Source organism: Schistocerca gregaria, chromosome 9, assembly GCF_023897955.1.
Source record: "Schistocerca gregaria isolate iqSchGreg1 chromosome 9, iqSchGreg1.2, whole genome shotgun sequence".
NCBI classification, from domain to species: Eukaryota; Metazoa; Arthropoda; class Insecta; order Orthoptera; family Acrididae; genus Schistocerca; species Schistocerca gregaria.
Genome location: NC_064928.1, coordinates 201,701,797 through 201,717,949, shown reverse-complemented (window position 1 = coordinate 201,717,949; position 16,153 = coordinate 201,701,797). Strand labels below are relative to the sequence as shown.

The 16,153-nt window shown below is 45.5% G+C and overlaps 1 protein-coding gene across 1 annotated transcript in view; it reads right to left on the bottom strand.

The window, feature by feature from the left end:
• The window catches only part of LOC126292056 (RAC serine/threonine-protein kinase), a 512,592-nt gene that overhangs the window by 63,467 nt on the left and 432,972 nt on the right, over positions 1–16,153 (bottom strand). The window contains exon 3 of the mRNA XM_049985860.1: positions 6,420–6,654. Coding sequence (XP_049841817.1) covers positions 6,420–6,654 — 235 coding nt within the window. The remainder of the gene's footprint in view (positions 1–6,419; positions 6,655–16,153) is intronic.

Genomic DNA, 16,153 nt, shown 5'->3' with positions numbered 1-16,153 from the left:
AATATGAAGTGCTACAGACGCGAAATTTAACCGACAGGAAGAATATGCTGTGATACGTAAATGATAAGCTTTTCAGAGCATTCATACAAGGTTGGCGCCAGTGGCGACACCTACAACGTGCTGACACGAGGAAAGTTTCCAACCGATTTCTCATACACAAACCGCAGTTGACCGGCGCTGCCTGGTGAAACGTTGTTGTGATGGCTCGTGTAAGGAGGACAAATGCGTACCATCACGTTTCCGACTTTCATAAAGGTCGGATTTTAGCTATCACGATTGCGGCTTATCGTATGGCGACATTGCTGCTCGCGTTGGTCGAAATCCAACGACTGTTAGCAGAATATGGAATCGGTGGGTTCAGGAGGGTGATACGGAACGCCGTGCTGGATCCAAACGGCCTCGTATCACTAGCAGTCGAGATGACATGCATCTTATCCGCATGGCTGTAACGGATCGTGCAGCCACGTCTCGATCCGTGAGTCAACAGATGGGGACGTTTGCAAGACAACCACCATCTGCACGAACAGTTAAACGATGTTTGCAGCAGTATGGACCATCAGCTCGGAAACCATGGCTGCGGTTACCCTTGACGCTGCACCACAGACAGGAGCGCCTATGATGGTGTAATCGACGACGAACCTGGGTGCACGAATGGCAAAACGTCATTTTTTTGGGTCAATCCAGGTTCTGTTTGCAGCATCATGATGGTCGCATCCGTGTTTCGCGACATCGCGTTGAACGTACATTGGAAACGTGTATCCGTCATCGCCATACTGGCGTATCACCCGGCGTGATGGTATGGGGTGTCATTGGTTACACGTCTCGGCCACCTGTTGTTCGCATTGACGGCACTTTGAACAGTGGACGTTACATTTCAGATGTGTTACGGCCCGTGCATCTACCCTTCATTGGGTTTCTATCAAAACAAGATTTAAAAAATTGTTACTTCTTTTTATCTAGCGGTTTGAGGTGTCTATAGAATACAACTCTTCTCTTCGTCATTGGTCTAATATTTCTTCTATTTTTAATACGTTCAAGATTATTTCTTAATTTCTATTTCCGTTTGTCATATTTTTATCCCAAGATTTTCCTGACTATTTTCCTCCTCCTCTTTCCTACTTCACCTAGTTCTTTGGCTGTGCCGGCATGTGTGACCATGCGGTTATAGGCGCTTCAGTCTGGAACCGTGTGACCGCTATGGTCGCAGGTTCGAATCCTGCCTCGGCGTGGATGCGTGTGATGTCCTTAGGCTAGTTAGGTTTAAGTAGTTCTAAGCTCTAGGCGACTGATGACCTCAGATGTTAAGTCCCATAGTGCCCAGAGGCATTTCAACCATATGAATCACTACTGGTCTTGCACTCCTGCATGTTTCAGTAAGAGAGAATGTGCCAACACGTAGGAAGCGTTCTCAGCACCGCAGCTCTGAGACACTTCATATTCACAGTACTGCACCCAGAAGTAAGGAATCCGCCAATTTAGCACTGACACAGCAGCGGCGCCTTGATTTCTATGGTATGCAACCCTCAACACAGTACTTGTACTCGCTCCGTTTCTGATGTAGTCTATGGGCGTCGCCAATCAGAGCAAAACTGGACAGTCTATGAGTGACCTTAGCGATCCTTCAGGACTAAGCCAGACTTCAGATACATCAGTGCTAGTCAATTTTAAGATATTGCCACACAAAATCTTCATACTAAATAGCATACAATTCTGTTAATGAATTATTATATAACTTTGCTTTCGGTGTTCGTACCATTTTTGGCGTAGTGTTGCCTAAGCCCATCTGGTCCTGTAACGGTGCTGTATACTTGCTGGAAGCAAACAAACCCCCTCATAACAGCCACTAATTTTGTTGGTAGGGGAGTTGCCTTCCTGCCAGAGATTAATGTTTTACAGCGTCCGCCCCGATAGCTGAATGGTCAGCATTACGGACTGCCGTCCGAAGGGGCCCGGGTTCGATTCCCGGCTAGGTAGGGGATTTTCTCCGCTCAGGGAGTGGGTGTTTTGTTGTCTTCATCATCATTTCATCCCCATCTGGCGCGCAGGTCGCCCAATGTGGCGTCGAATGTACGACGGTATTTCGAAAAGAATGTCCTTAAATAGAACATTTGTTTAGAAAACGTCAGTTACATCTTATTAACTGGATTATTTGTTATTTTTCGACATAATCACCCCCGTTATCCAAACATTTGTTAAGTCGGCGCACAAGCTTTTGTATCCCACAGTCGTAGAAAGTTGCCGCCTGTTGTCGGAACCACATTTCAACTTAAGCTTTGATCTCAACACAATGGAGGGGTATCTGTTGAGAGGCCAGACAATCGTCGTGGAATTATTTGCCACCAAGATGTGACTTCAGGTAACGGAATACAAGGTCCGGGCTGTATGGCGGATGGTCCAATACGTCCCATTTGAATTGTTTGAGTAGTGCTTTTGTTACAAGCGCTGTGTGAGGAAGAGCGTTGTCCTGAAGCAAGCGGAATCCACTTGTCAACATTCCCCTGCGTTTGTTTTGAATTGCCCTTCGAAGACGTTTCAAAGTCTGGCAATATGCAGCAGCATTAATTGTCGTTCCCGACGCATAAGTTCCAACAGAAGAAAGCCTTGTCTGTCCCAAAAAACGGAAGCCATGATTTTCTTCGCTGGAGTCTTCGTTTTGCATTTCTTGGCTTTTGGTGAATTCGAATGGCGCCATTGCATTGATTGATGCTTGGATTCAGATGTATGGTGATAAACCAACGTCTCGCCACCTGTCACAATGTGATCAAGGAACTCATCACCTGCTTCAGCGTAGCGTGTGGGGAAGTCGAGTGCCAAGCCCATCCTTTTCTTTTAGTGCTCTTCCGTTAACAGTTTTGGAACCCAGCACGCACACAATTTCCTGTACTCTAACTTGACAATCAAAACGTCATAAAACGTTGTGATTGACACGTCCGGTATGATCTGATGCAATTCTTTCAACGTGAGGCGTCTATTCGCACGAATTGCTTCCTCCGTTCTCCGAAGAAGGGTATCAGAGATCACAGATGGCCGATCTGTTCTATGTTCGTCTGAACATCGGTCCTACCTGCAGAGAAATGACGACACCATTTCGTTACATTTTGTCGATTCATAATGTTCCCATAAACAGAAACAATTTCTTTGTAAATATCCTCTGGTCGCTGACCTTTTGCATGAAGAAAACATATGACGGAGCGCACTTCGCATTTGGCGGGATTCTGAATCGGCGCAGCCATTTTAAACACGACCTACTCCAACCAGAAGCAAAGTTCAACTGCCGAACGCCCGCGAGGAGAAAGCTAACGGTTCAAGTGTTCCCATCTTGCTCGCCAAACCGCTTCTGTTCCTCAGGTGTATGGTGTATCTTTACTTTCCGAAATACCGACATAATAAGACCTGGATCACGCCGGCCGGACCTGCCCCGTAAGGGGCTTCCCGGACAATGACGCAAACGCTCATTTCCATTCCAATGTTTGACACAAAGTATACTTGATGACCCCCCATTAACCATGGACCTTGCCATGCATGGGGAGGCTTGCGTGCCTCAGCGATACAGATGGCCGTACCGTAGGTGCAACCACAACGGAGGGGTATCGGTTGAGAGGCCAGACAAACATGTGGTTCCTGAAGAGGAGCAGCAGCCTTTTCAGTAGTTACAGGGGCAACAGTCTGGATGATAGACTGATCTGGCCTTGTAACATTAACCAAAACGGCCTTGCTGTGCTGGTACTGCGAACGGCTGAAAGCAAGGGGAAACTACAGCCGTAATTTTTCCCGAGGACATGCAGCTTTACTGTAGTACAAGTTTATATGCCAACTAGCTCTGCAGATGATGAAGAAATTGATGAAATGTATGATGAGATAAAAGAAATTATTCAGGTAGTGAAGGGAGACGAAAATTTAATAGTCATGGGTGACTGGAATTCGTCAGTAGGAAAAGGGAGAGAAGTAAACATAATAGGTGATTATGGATTGGGGCTAAGAAATGATAGAGGAAGCCGCCTGGTAGAATTTGGCACAGAGCATAACTTAATCATAGCTAACACTTGGTTCAAAAATCATAAAAGAAGGTTGTATACATGGAAGAATCCTGGAGATACTAAAAGGTATCAGATAGATTATATAATGGTAAGACAGAGATTTAGGAATCAGGTTTTAAATTGTACGACATTTCCAGGGGCAGATGTGCACTCTGACCACAATCTACTGGTTATGACCTGTAGGTTAAAACTGAAAAAACTGCAAAAATGTGGGAATTTAAGGACATGGGGTCTGGATAAGCTGAAAGAACCAGAGGTTGTACAGAGTTTCAAGGGAGCATAAGGGAACAATTGACAGGAATGGGAGAAAGAAACACAGTAGAAGAAGAATGGGTAGCTCTGAGGGATGAAGTAGTGAAGGCAGCAGAGGATAAAGTAGGTAAAAAGAGGAGGGCTGCTACAAATCCTTGGGTAAGAGAAGAAATATTGAATTTAATTGATGAAAGGAGAAAATATAAAAATGCAGTAAATGAAGCAGGCAAAAAGGAATACAAACGTCTCAAAAATGAGATCGACAGGAAGTGCAAAATGGCTAAGCAGGGATAGCTAGAGGACAAATGTAAGGTTGTAGAGGCTTATCTCACTAGGGGTAAGATAGATACTGCCTACAAGCCTACAGGAAAATTAAAGAGAACCTTTGGAGAGAAGGGTACCACGTGTATGAATATCAAGAGCTCAGATGGCAACCCAGTTCTAAGCAAAGAAGAGAAGGCAGAAAGGTGGAAGAAGTATATAGAAGGTTTATACAAGGGCGATGTACTTGAGGACAATATTATGGAAATGGAAGAGGATGTAGATGAAGACGAAATGGGAGATAAGATACTGCGTGAAGAGTTTGACAGAGCACTGAAAGACCTGAGTCGAAACACGGCCCCCGGAGTAGACAACATTCCATTAGAACTATTGACGGCCTTGGGAGAGCCCGTCATGACAAAACTCTACCAGCTGGTGAGCAAGATGTATGAGACAGGCAAAATACCCTCAGACTTCAAGAAGAATATAATAATTCCAACCCAAAGAAAGCAGGTGCTGACAGATGTGAAAATTACCGAACTATAAGTTTAATAAGTCACAGCTGCAAAATACTAACGCGAATTCTTTACAGACGAATGGAAAAACTGGTAGATGCGGACCTCGGGGAGGATCAGTTTGGATTCCGTAGAAATGTTGGAACACGTGAGGCAATACTGACCTTGCGACTTATCTTAGAAGAAAGATTAAGAAAACGCAAACCTACGTTTCTAGCATTTGTAGACTTAGAGAAAGCTTTTGACAATGTTGACTGGAATACTCTTTTTCAAATTCTGAAGGTGGCAGGGGTAAAATACAGGGAGCGAGAGGCTATTTACAATTTGTACAGAAACCAGATGGCAGTTATTAGAGTCGAGGGGCATGAAAGGGAAGCAGTGGTTGGGAAAGGAGTGAGACAGGGTTGTTGCCTCTCCCCGATGTTATTCAATCTGTATATTGAGCAAGCAGTAAAGGTAAGAAAAGAAAAATTTGGAGTAGGTATTAAAATTCATGGAGAAAAGTAAAAACTTTGAGGTTCGCCGATGACATTGTAATTCTGTCAGAGACGGCAAAGGACTTGGAAGAGCAGTTGAACGGAATGGACAGTGTCTTGAAAAGAGGATATAAGATGAACATCAACAAAAGCAAAACGAGGATAATGGAATGTTGTCAAATTAAATGGAGTGATGCTGAGGGAATTAGATTAGGAAATGACACACTTAAAGTAGTAAAGGAGTTCTGCTATTTAGGAAGTAAAATAACTGATGATGGTCAAAGTAGAGAGGATATAAAATGTAGAATGGCAATGGCAAGGAAAGCGTTTCTCAAGAAGAGAAATTTGTTAACATCGAATATAGATTTATGTATCAGGAAGTCGTTTCTGAAAGTATTTGTTTGAAGTGTAGCCATGTATGGAAGTGAAACATGGACGATAAGTAGTTTGGACAAGAAGGGAATAGAAGCTTTCGAAATGTGGTGCTACAGAAGAATGATGAAGATAAGGTGGATAGATCACGTAACTAATGAGGAGGTATTGAATAGAATTGGGGAGAAGAGAAGTTTGTGGCTCAACTTGACTAGAAGAAGGGATCGGTTGGTAGGACATGTTTTGAGGCATCAAGGGATCACAAATTTAGCATTGGAGGGCAGCGTGGAGGGTAAAAATCGTAAAGGGAGACCAAGAGATGAATACACTAAGCAGATTGAGAAGGATGTAGGTTGCAGTAGGTACTGGGAGATGAAGAAGCTTGCACAGGATAGAGTAGCATGGAGAGCTGCATCACACCAGTCTCAGGACTGAAGACAAAAACCACAAACAATACTCGGCGAATGCAACACTAGGCAGCTGGGGCCAAGCAGTGCACTACGAACCTCTCCTTGTCAGACTCGACGTGGAAGGTCCGCTCGATGACGGTGGTCCACTGGAGGCCGCGGATGATGAAGGTGTAGGGCTTGGGCCGGTCCACCGACATGATCTGGCAGCCCTTGACGGTGAAGTTGTTGAGCGGGTCGGAGAGCGCGTGCTCCGGCTTGTTCTTGAAGCCCACCAGCGAGCCGTCGTCCAGCAGCACGAAGTAGCGCGACCGCCAGTTCTTGATGTGCTCCCCTGCAACAGCGCGCCAAACCCCAAGTCAGTCCACACGCCCTCTGCCGCCTGCCAGCGTGTAGAATACCAACTCCGTTTCCAGAAGCACTGCGCCACTGCAAAGATTAATGATACGGATATTAGAAATCATATTTTAGATGGTTTTTGTTTTATCCAGATATGACTTGGCGGACATACCACCAACACTGACTAATACAGCCAATATGGTATACACCAACCAGCAACTGCTGTCAATCAGTGTACGTGGGCCAAACATGTACGAATTGTAGACCCATATACACTACTGGCCATTAAAATTGCTGCACCACGAAGATGACGTGCTACGGACGCGAAATTTAACCGACAGGAAGAATATGCTGTGATGTGTAAATGATTAGCTTTTCAGAGCATTCACACAAGGTTGGCGCCGGTGGCGGCACCTACAACGTGCTCACATAAGGGATGTTTCCAACCGATTTCTCATACACAAACACCAGTTGACCGGCGTTGCCTGGTGAAACGTTGTTGTGATGCCTCGTCTAAGGAGGAGAAATACGTACCATCACGTTTCCGACTTTGATAAAGGTCGGATTTTAGCTATCACGATTGCGGTTTATCGTATGGCGACATTGCTGCTCGCGTTGGTCGCGATCCAACTACTGTTAGCAGAATATGGAATCGGTGGGTTCAGGAGGGTAATACGGGACGCCGTGCTGGATCCAAACGGACTCGTATCACTAGCAGTCGAGATGACATGCATCTTATCCGCATGGCTGTAACGGATCCTGTAGCCACGTCTCGATCCCTGAGTCAACAGATGGGGACGTTTGCAAGACAACCACCATCTGCACGAACATTACGACGACGTTTGCAGCAGCAAGGACTATCAGCTCGGAGACCACGGCTGCGTTTACCCTTGACGCTGCATCAGAGACAGGAGCGCTTGTGATGATGTACTCAACGACGAACATGGTTGCACGAATGGCAAAACATCATTTTTTCGTATGAATCCAGGTTCTGTTTACAGCATCATGATGGTGGCATCCGTGTTTGGCGACATCGCGGTGAACGCACATTGGAAGCGTGTATTCGTCATCGCCACACTGGCGTATCACCCGGCGTGATGGTATGGGGTGCCATTGGTTACACGTCTCGGTCACCTCTTGTTCGCGTTGACGGCACTTTGAACAGTGGACGTTACATTTCAGATGAGTTACGACCCGTGGCTCTACCCTTCATTTGATATCTGGGAAACCCTACATTTCAGCAGAATAATGCGCGACCTCATATTTCAGGTCCTGTATGGGCCTTTCTGGACACAGAAAATGTTCGCCTGCTGCCCTGGACAGCACATTCTCCAGATCTCTCACCAATTGAAAACGTCCGGTCAATGGTGGCCGAGAAACTGGCTCGTCACAATACGCCAGTCACTACTCTTTATGAACTGTGGTATCGTCTTGAAACTGCAAGGCAGCTGTACCTGCACACGCCATCCAAGCTCTGTTTGACTCAATGCCCAGGCGTATCAAGGCCGTTATTACGGCCAGAGGTGTTTGTTCTGTGGACTGATTTCTCAGGATCTATGAGCCCAAATTGCTTGAAAATGTAATTAAATGTCAGTTCTAGTATAATATATTTGTCTAATGAATACCCGTTTATTATCTGCATTTCTTCTTGGTGTAGCAATTTTAATGGCCAGTAGTGTATATATTTATTTCGCAATATAGTCAGCCTGGTTACGAACACATTAATCCTAACGAGAGAGGTCATCGGAGCTCAGTTCGAAGTGGGACTCATCACTGAAGACAATTCTGCTACAGTCAGCGAGCTTCCAGGCCGAAGACTAGTTTGGAAACTCCGTGGACAGCAGGGAGACACCAGCATGACTGTCGCCCGCCATACGGCACGACAACCAGGAGTAATGACTGGCGGTTCTAGGCGCTTCAGTCTGGAGCAGCGCGACCGCTACGTCGCAGGTTCAAATCCTGCCTCGGGCATGGATGTGTGTGAAGTCTTTAGGTTAGTTAGGTTTAACTAGTTCTAAGACTTGGGGACTGATGATCTCAGATGTTAAGTACCATAGTGCTCAGAGCCATTTGAAACAGGAATAATGGTCTGAGATGCCATTTGTTTTCATAGCAGGAGCCTTCAGGCTGTCATCCGCGGCAGGTATACAGTACAGAGGTACGTCGACGATATTCTGGGCGCTGTTTTGTTTCCCTTGATGGCAAACCATCCTGGGCTTACATTTCAGCAAGAGAATGCTGAAAGCTTCTACTGTTTGTCTTCGTGCTTGCCAAATCCTATCTTGACGAGCAAGTTCGCCGGATCTCTCCCCAACTGAGAATGTGTGTAGCAGAATGGCAAAGCCTTCCAACCTTCTCGGGCAGTATTTGGCACGATATCCTTCAGCAGAACATTTAACAACTTCGTCAGTCAGTGCCGAGCCCAACAGCTGCTAGTGTAAAGCCGTTGGCACACGGACCGTGCTGTCGAACGTTAACGTTGAGCGTGCCAAGTTCAACGTGGTGCTGAACGCTCAGGAACGATGCGACTTGTGCACACGGTACGTGGGCCCCAACGTGGTCTTCCCGATCGCAACGCACTCCAGCGGCAGTTGAGGGATGTTTCTAATTCGTAAACCACACTGTTTACTCAACGGGCGCGCGTAGAATTCCCACGCTAGCTCTATTATAAGGCACATTTCCTCCATCGTCCACGAAAAGGAAAGTACCATGACCAATCAATAAGGACACAGGCTTATAAAAGTTCCATAACAAACAGTGCGGTACAAATTTGGAATATTTTTCCGCATGAGATACACATTATTTAATCATTGCCACATTTTAGTAAAACCCCGAGGACACTCTTGCTTGATCACTGTTCCTACCCAGTAGCAGAATCTTTGCAACATGTGAATTACGAAGCGGAAAAGAAGAAGGAGCAAAATATCTTTATACAAGTAGCGCAAGCTGTCCTCTAGATTAAGCCAATCGAACAAAGTCACCCGTCAAAAAAAAGGTGAACTTGTATTTACATAACATCAAATATTATAGCCTATACTTATATTAAACTAATAATAAAGCATCAGAACCTAATAAAAATGCGAATGTTAGGGAAAAGATTGGTTGTGTAAGGACGCGAACCACCGCCCCAACAAAAAAACTCATAATAAGGCAGTGGCGCTATTCATTACGCTATATCAACATCACAGCTTTCGGTTCTAATCATGGTATCTTACTGCTTGCTAAAAACCTTAATCGTAGATATGTTACTAACTAAAATTTAATTAAGATGTACCAAGAACAATGCGTTTTGGGTGGTTCTCGAGTGTGTCGCTGTCTTCAAATAGCCTACTCTCATTACACGCAAGTTACAATAATTCTTTTGTCACGAATATGATGTTTCTCATTATTTTATTGGAACGAATCACACAGTTAACAGCGGGTTTTGCAGGGATTCTCAATTTGATGGTGCTCGGAACGGCATATATACATACAGGCTTGAAATGAATGCCAATAGCCCGCATCTCGTGGTCGTGTGGTAGCGTTCTCGCTTCCCGCGCCCGGGTTCCCGGGTTCGATACCCGGCGGGGTCAGGGATTTTCTCTGCCTCGTGATGGCTGGGTGTCGTGTGTTGTTCTTCAGGTTAGTTAGGTTTAAGTACTTCTAAGTTCTAGGGGACTGATTACCATAGATGTTTTTTTGAATGCCAATATGGCGCTTCACAACTCTGTACTGAAGGGAGACGGCGTACTTGTGACGTAGGTGGCGTTGTGCCATCTCATTGGTCAACGCTCAGACGCACGCTCAGAATATCTGACATGCCAGATGTTGCTCTGTACGTTCGGAAAGACTCCCGAACGTGCTATTCCACTCTGTGACGTCAGAAACTCGGCACCCTCAACGTTCGGATGCACGGTCCGTGTGCCGACGGCTTAAGGGGCAGACGGCCGGCCGCTGTGGCCGAGCGGTTCTAGGCGCTTCAGTCTGGAACCGCGCTGCTGCTACGGTCGCAGGTTCGAATCTTGCCTCGGGCATGGATGTGTGTGATGTCCTTAGGTTAGTTAGGTTTACGTAGTTCTAAGTCTAGGGGACTGATGACCTCACACGTTCAGTCCCGTAGTCCTTAGAGCCATTTTGACCATTTGAATTTGAAGGGCCATACGTGGAGCAACGCGTTATTGATTTGATTAATTTGTGTAGCTCTTTCCCTTGAACAAATCATGCAATTTTTCTGAAATCGTAATCACTTGTTTATGTGTACGTCTGCGTCACATCTACCGATTTACGTCCCATTCGGATAATTCCTCCGTGGTAGTCCTCCCCCCCACTTTTTGTTGTCTCAGAATGTATGTACGCTACATAGGCACTTGAAGAAGTTTGATATTTCAATACACCAATACCGCAGTGCAACAATCAGTAGAGATACGGAATGGGATGATTACATCGGCTCAGTTTTAGGTAAATCAGGCGGTATACTTCGGTTCACTGGTAGAACATTTGGGAAATTCAATCAGTCTACAAAACGTGACTGTTTACAAATCCATTTTGCGTCCACTGGTAAAATATTGCTCAGGTTTCATGGACGCGTACCGCATAGAATTAACAAGGGACACTGAACGTACACAAGAGCAGCACGGATTGTCTCAGATTTGTTTAACCAATGGTAGAGAGCTGCTGAAATAACTGAACTAGTTCAAATGATTCTGAGCACTATGGGACTTAACATCTGAGGTCATCAGTCCCCTAGAACTTGGAACTACATAAACCTAACTAACCTAAGTACATCACACACATCCATGCCCGAGGCAGGATTCGAAGCTGCGACGTAGCGGTCGCGCGGTTCCAGACTGAAGCGCCTAGAACCGCTCGGCCACAACGGCTGACAACTGAACTGGCTCACGCCTGGAGACAGACGGCAGTCATGCGAAAGCCTTATACCAAATCTTCCAGAACCAGCTTTAAATGGTGAATCAAGAAAATGCAACCTTCTACGTGTCGCTCGTAATTAGCGTGAGGACAAATTTGGACAATTCCACTGCGCACAGGGGCGTTTAAGTAGTCATCTATCCCGAGCTCCGTATGTGATTGGAATGGGAAGAAACGCTACTGTGAGTTACGGTACTACGTGTGCTCTGGCACGACTTCACAGTGTTTGGCAGAGTATGTATATGTGAATGTACTTTTGGATGGTCGGATGGGGGAGGGTTGGGGATGGGGGTAGGGTTAGAGGTCTGAATCCAGGTTCTCCAGTCCACCAGACCTGCACCGGCTCGGTCGATTCGGGGCTCTATATGACGCCACACTTAAGAAGAAACACTAACCGCTATTAGACGGCCGCCTTTAGGCAGACTAATTTAGCTGTTGCCCTTGGTTGCTCTTCATGGTTGGAGGTACACGTGCTGAGGCGCTTAGAATTCGTGATTCTGTCACAGACAATTGCGAACGTTACGGTCCGTCTGAGCTGTAAGCCGGCCAACAGGGAGATGGCGCCAAAACTGTTCGCATGTGCGAGCCACACAACACAACACAGCGCACGCCAGGCACAGTTAGAGGGGATGGCCAGCACGAAGGAATGAAGGGTGTTCAAAAAAAAGCCCGAACACCTATTACTGGAATTTAATATCGGGTGAAGATGGCGTGAGCTTGAATACAGACAGTTTCAATCAGATGTCTGAATATCTGTCGAGGGATGGTAGTCTAATCGTCTTCTAGAGTCGAAACCAGAGAAGGTAGTTATGTTGGGCGGTGGGTCTGGAGCGCGATCGACTTTGTAACTGATCCCAAAGTTGTTTCACTCGGTTCATGGCTGGACTCTGGGTAGACCGTCCATTTCAGGCACGTTATTGTCCGGAAACCATCACTGCATCACAGATGCTACTTCGTGAAAACGTGCATTGTCATGCTGATACAGTCAATGTTTCTGAGCCGCGCAGGATTATGCGAGCGGTCTAGGCCGCTGCAGTCATGGACTGTGCGGCTGGTCCCGGATGAGGTTCGAGTCCGCCCTCGGGGGTGTGTGTGTTTGTCCTTAGGATAATTTAGGTTAAGCAGTGTGTAAGCTTAGGGACTGATGACCTCTGCAGTTAAGTCCCATAAGATTTCACACACATTTGAACATTTGATTGTTTCTGAACTGTTCCTCTACTGTAAGCATTCCACAATGGCGTAAAATGTCTTCACAGCCTTCCGCATTTAGCGTATTCTTAAGTGCAATATGGCGGTCATAAAAAGCATACCCATACCGCAAAACCACCTGCACTGCTGTCACTAGACATGATGATAGGAACATTCTGGAGGCATTCGCCGGACCGAAATCCTTCCATGGGACTGAAGCAGGGTACAGCGTGATTCATCACTCCAAATTACTCGTTTACGTTCATCCACAGTCCTATGGCTTCGCTATACACTGAGTATTCGAAAACAGAGGTACGTAAACAGGCAGAATACGGTGCTGCGGGCAGCAACACCTACGTAACACAAGTGTCTGATGCAGTTATTAGTTCGGTTACTGCTGCTATAATGGAAGGTGATCAAAATTTAAGAGACTTTGAACGTGGCGTTATAGTCGGGGAACGAGCGATGGGACTCTCCGAGGTAGCGATGGAGTGGTGAATTTCCCTTACGACCACGTCACGAGTGTACCGTGAAAATCAGGAATCCGGTGAAACATCAGTTCTCCGACATCGCTGCGTCTGAAAAAGATCCTGCAAGCACGGGACCACCGACGACTGAAGAGAATCGTTCAACATGACAGAACTGCTTCTGCAAATTGCTGCAGATTTCAATGCTGGGCAATCAACATGTGTCAGAGTGAGAACAATTCAACGAAACATCATCGATGTTGGGTTTCGGAGCAGACGGCCCTCTCGTATACCCTTGATGGTTGCACAACACAAAGCTTTACGCCTTGCCTGGGCTCGTCAACACCGAGATTGGACTGTTGATGACTGGAAAGATGTTACTTGGTTCGACGAGTCTCGTTTCAAATTGTATCAAGCGGATGAACGTCTACGGGGATGGAGACAACCTCTTGAATCCACGGACCCTACCAGGAACTGTTCAGTCTGGTGGAGGCTCTGTAACGGTGTGGGGCGTGAGCATTTAAGAGTGATATGGGACTCCTAATACGTCTAGAGGATCAAGTAGGTAAAAAGACGAGGGCTAGTAGACCTCCTTGGGTAACAGTAGAAATATTGAACTTAATTGATGAAAGGAGAAAATATAAAAATGCAGTAAATGAAGTAGGCAAAAAGGAATACAGACGTCTCAAAAATGAAACAGGAAGTGCAAAATGGCTAAGCAGGAATGGCTAGAGCACACATGTAAGGATATAGAGGCTTATCTCGCTAGGGGTAAGATAGATACTGCCTACAGGAAAATTAAAGAGACCTTTGGAAAAAAAAGAACCACTTGTATGAATGTCAAGGGCTCAGATGGAAACCCAGTTCTAAGCAAAGAATGGAAAGCAGAAAAGTGGAATGAGTATATAGAGGGTCTATACAAGGGCGAAGTACTTGAGGACAATATTATGGAAATGGAAGAGGATGTAGATGAAGATGAAATGGGAGATACGATACCGCGTGAAGAGTTTGACAGAACTCTGAAAGACCTGAGTTGAAACAACGCCCCGGGAGTAAACCATATTCCATTAGAACTACTGCTGGCCTTGTGAGAGCCAGTCCTGTCAAAACTCTATCATCTGTTGAGCAAAATGTATGAGACAAGCGAAATGCCCTCAGACTCCAAGAAGAATATAACAATTCCAATCCCAAAGAAAGCAGGTGTTGACAGATGTGAAAATTTCCGAACTATCAGTTTAATACGTCACAGCTGCAAAATACTAACGCGAATTCTTTACAGACGAATGGAAAAACTGGTATATCCCGACCTCGGGCAAGATCAGTTTGGATTCCGTAGAAATATTGGAACACGTGAGGCAAATACTGACCTTACTGACTGATCTTAGAAGAAAGATTAAGGAAAGGCAAACCTACGTTTCTAGCATTTGTAGACTTAGAGAAAGCTTTCGACAATATTGGCTGGAATACTCTCTTTCAAATTCTAAAGGTGGCAGGGGTAAAATATAGGGAGCGAACGGCTATTTACAATTTGTATAGAAACCAGACGGCAGTTACAAGAGTCGAGGGGCATGAAAGTGAAGCAGTGGTTGGGAAGAGAGTGAGATAGGGTTGTAGCCTCTCTCAGATGTTATTCAATCTGTATATTGAGAAAGCAGTGAAGGACACAAAATAAAAATTCGCATTAGGTATTAAAATCCATGGAAAAGAAATAAAAACTTTGAGATTCGCCGAGGACATTGTAATTCTGTCGGAGACGGCAAAGGACTTGGAAGAGCAGTTGAACGGAATGGACAGTGTCTTGAACGGAGGATATAAGATAAACATCAACAAAAGAAAAACAAGGGTAATGGAATGTAGTCAAATTATGTCGGGTGACGCTAAGGGAATTAGATTAGACACTTAAAAGTAGTAAAGCAGTTTTGCTATTTGGGGAGCAAAATAACTGATGATGGTCGAAGTAGAGAGGATATAAAATGTAGACTGGCAATGGCAAGGAAAGCGTTTCTGAAGAAGAGAAATTTGTTAACATCTAGTATAGATTTAAATGTCAGGAAGTCGTTTCTGAAAGTAGTTGTATGGAGTATAACCATGTATGAACGTGAAACATGGACGATAAATAGTTTCGACAAGAAGAGAATAGAAGCCTTTGAAATGTGGCGCTACAGAAGAATGCTGAAGATTAGATGGGTAGATCACATAACTAAGGATGAAGTATCGAATAGAATTGGGGAGAAGAGGAGTTTGTAGTACAACTTGACAAAATGAAGGGACCATTTAGTAGGACATGTTCTGAGGCATCAAGGGATCACAAATTTAGTATTGGAGGGCAGCGTGGAGGGTAAAAATCGTTGAGGGAGACCAAGAGATGAATACAATAAGCAGATTCAGAAGGATGTGGGTCGCAGTAGGTACTGGGGGGTGAAGAAGCTTGCACAGAATAGGGTATCATGGAGAGCTGCATCACACCATTCTCAGGACTGAAGACCAAAACAACAACAATACGTCTAGATACGACTCTGACACGTGACACGTAAATAAGTATCCTGTCGGATTACCTGCATCCATTCATATCCATTGTGCATTCCGACGGACCTGGGAAATTCCAGCACGACAATGCGACACCACACACGCAGAGAATTTTTATGGAGTGGTTCCAGGAATACTCTTCCGAGTTTAAACACTTCCGCTGGCCCCCAAACTCCCAAGACATGAACACCGTTGAGCGTATCTGGGATGCCTTGCTGCGTGCTGTTCAGAAGAGATCTCCTCCCTCTCGTACCCTTACGGGTTTATGGACAGGCCTGCGTTATTCACGGTGTCAATTCAGTCCAGCACTACTTCAGACATTAGTCGAGTCCATGCCACGTCGTGTTGCGGCACTTCTGCGAGGTCGCGGGGGCCCTACACGATATTAGGCTGCTGTGCCAGTTTCTT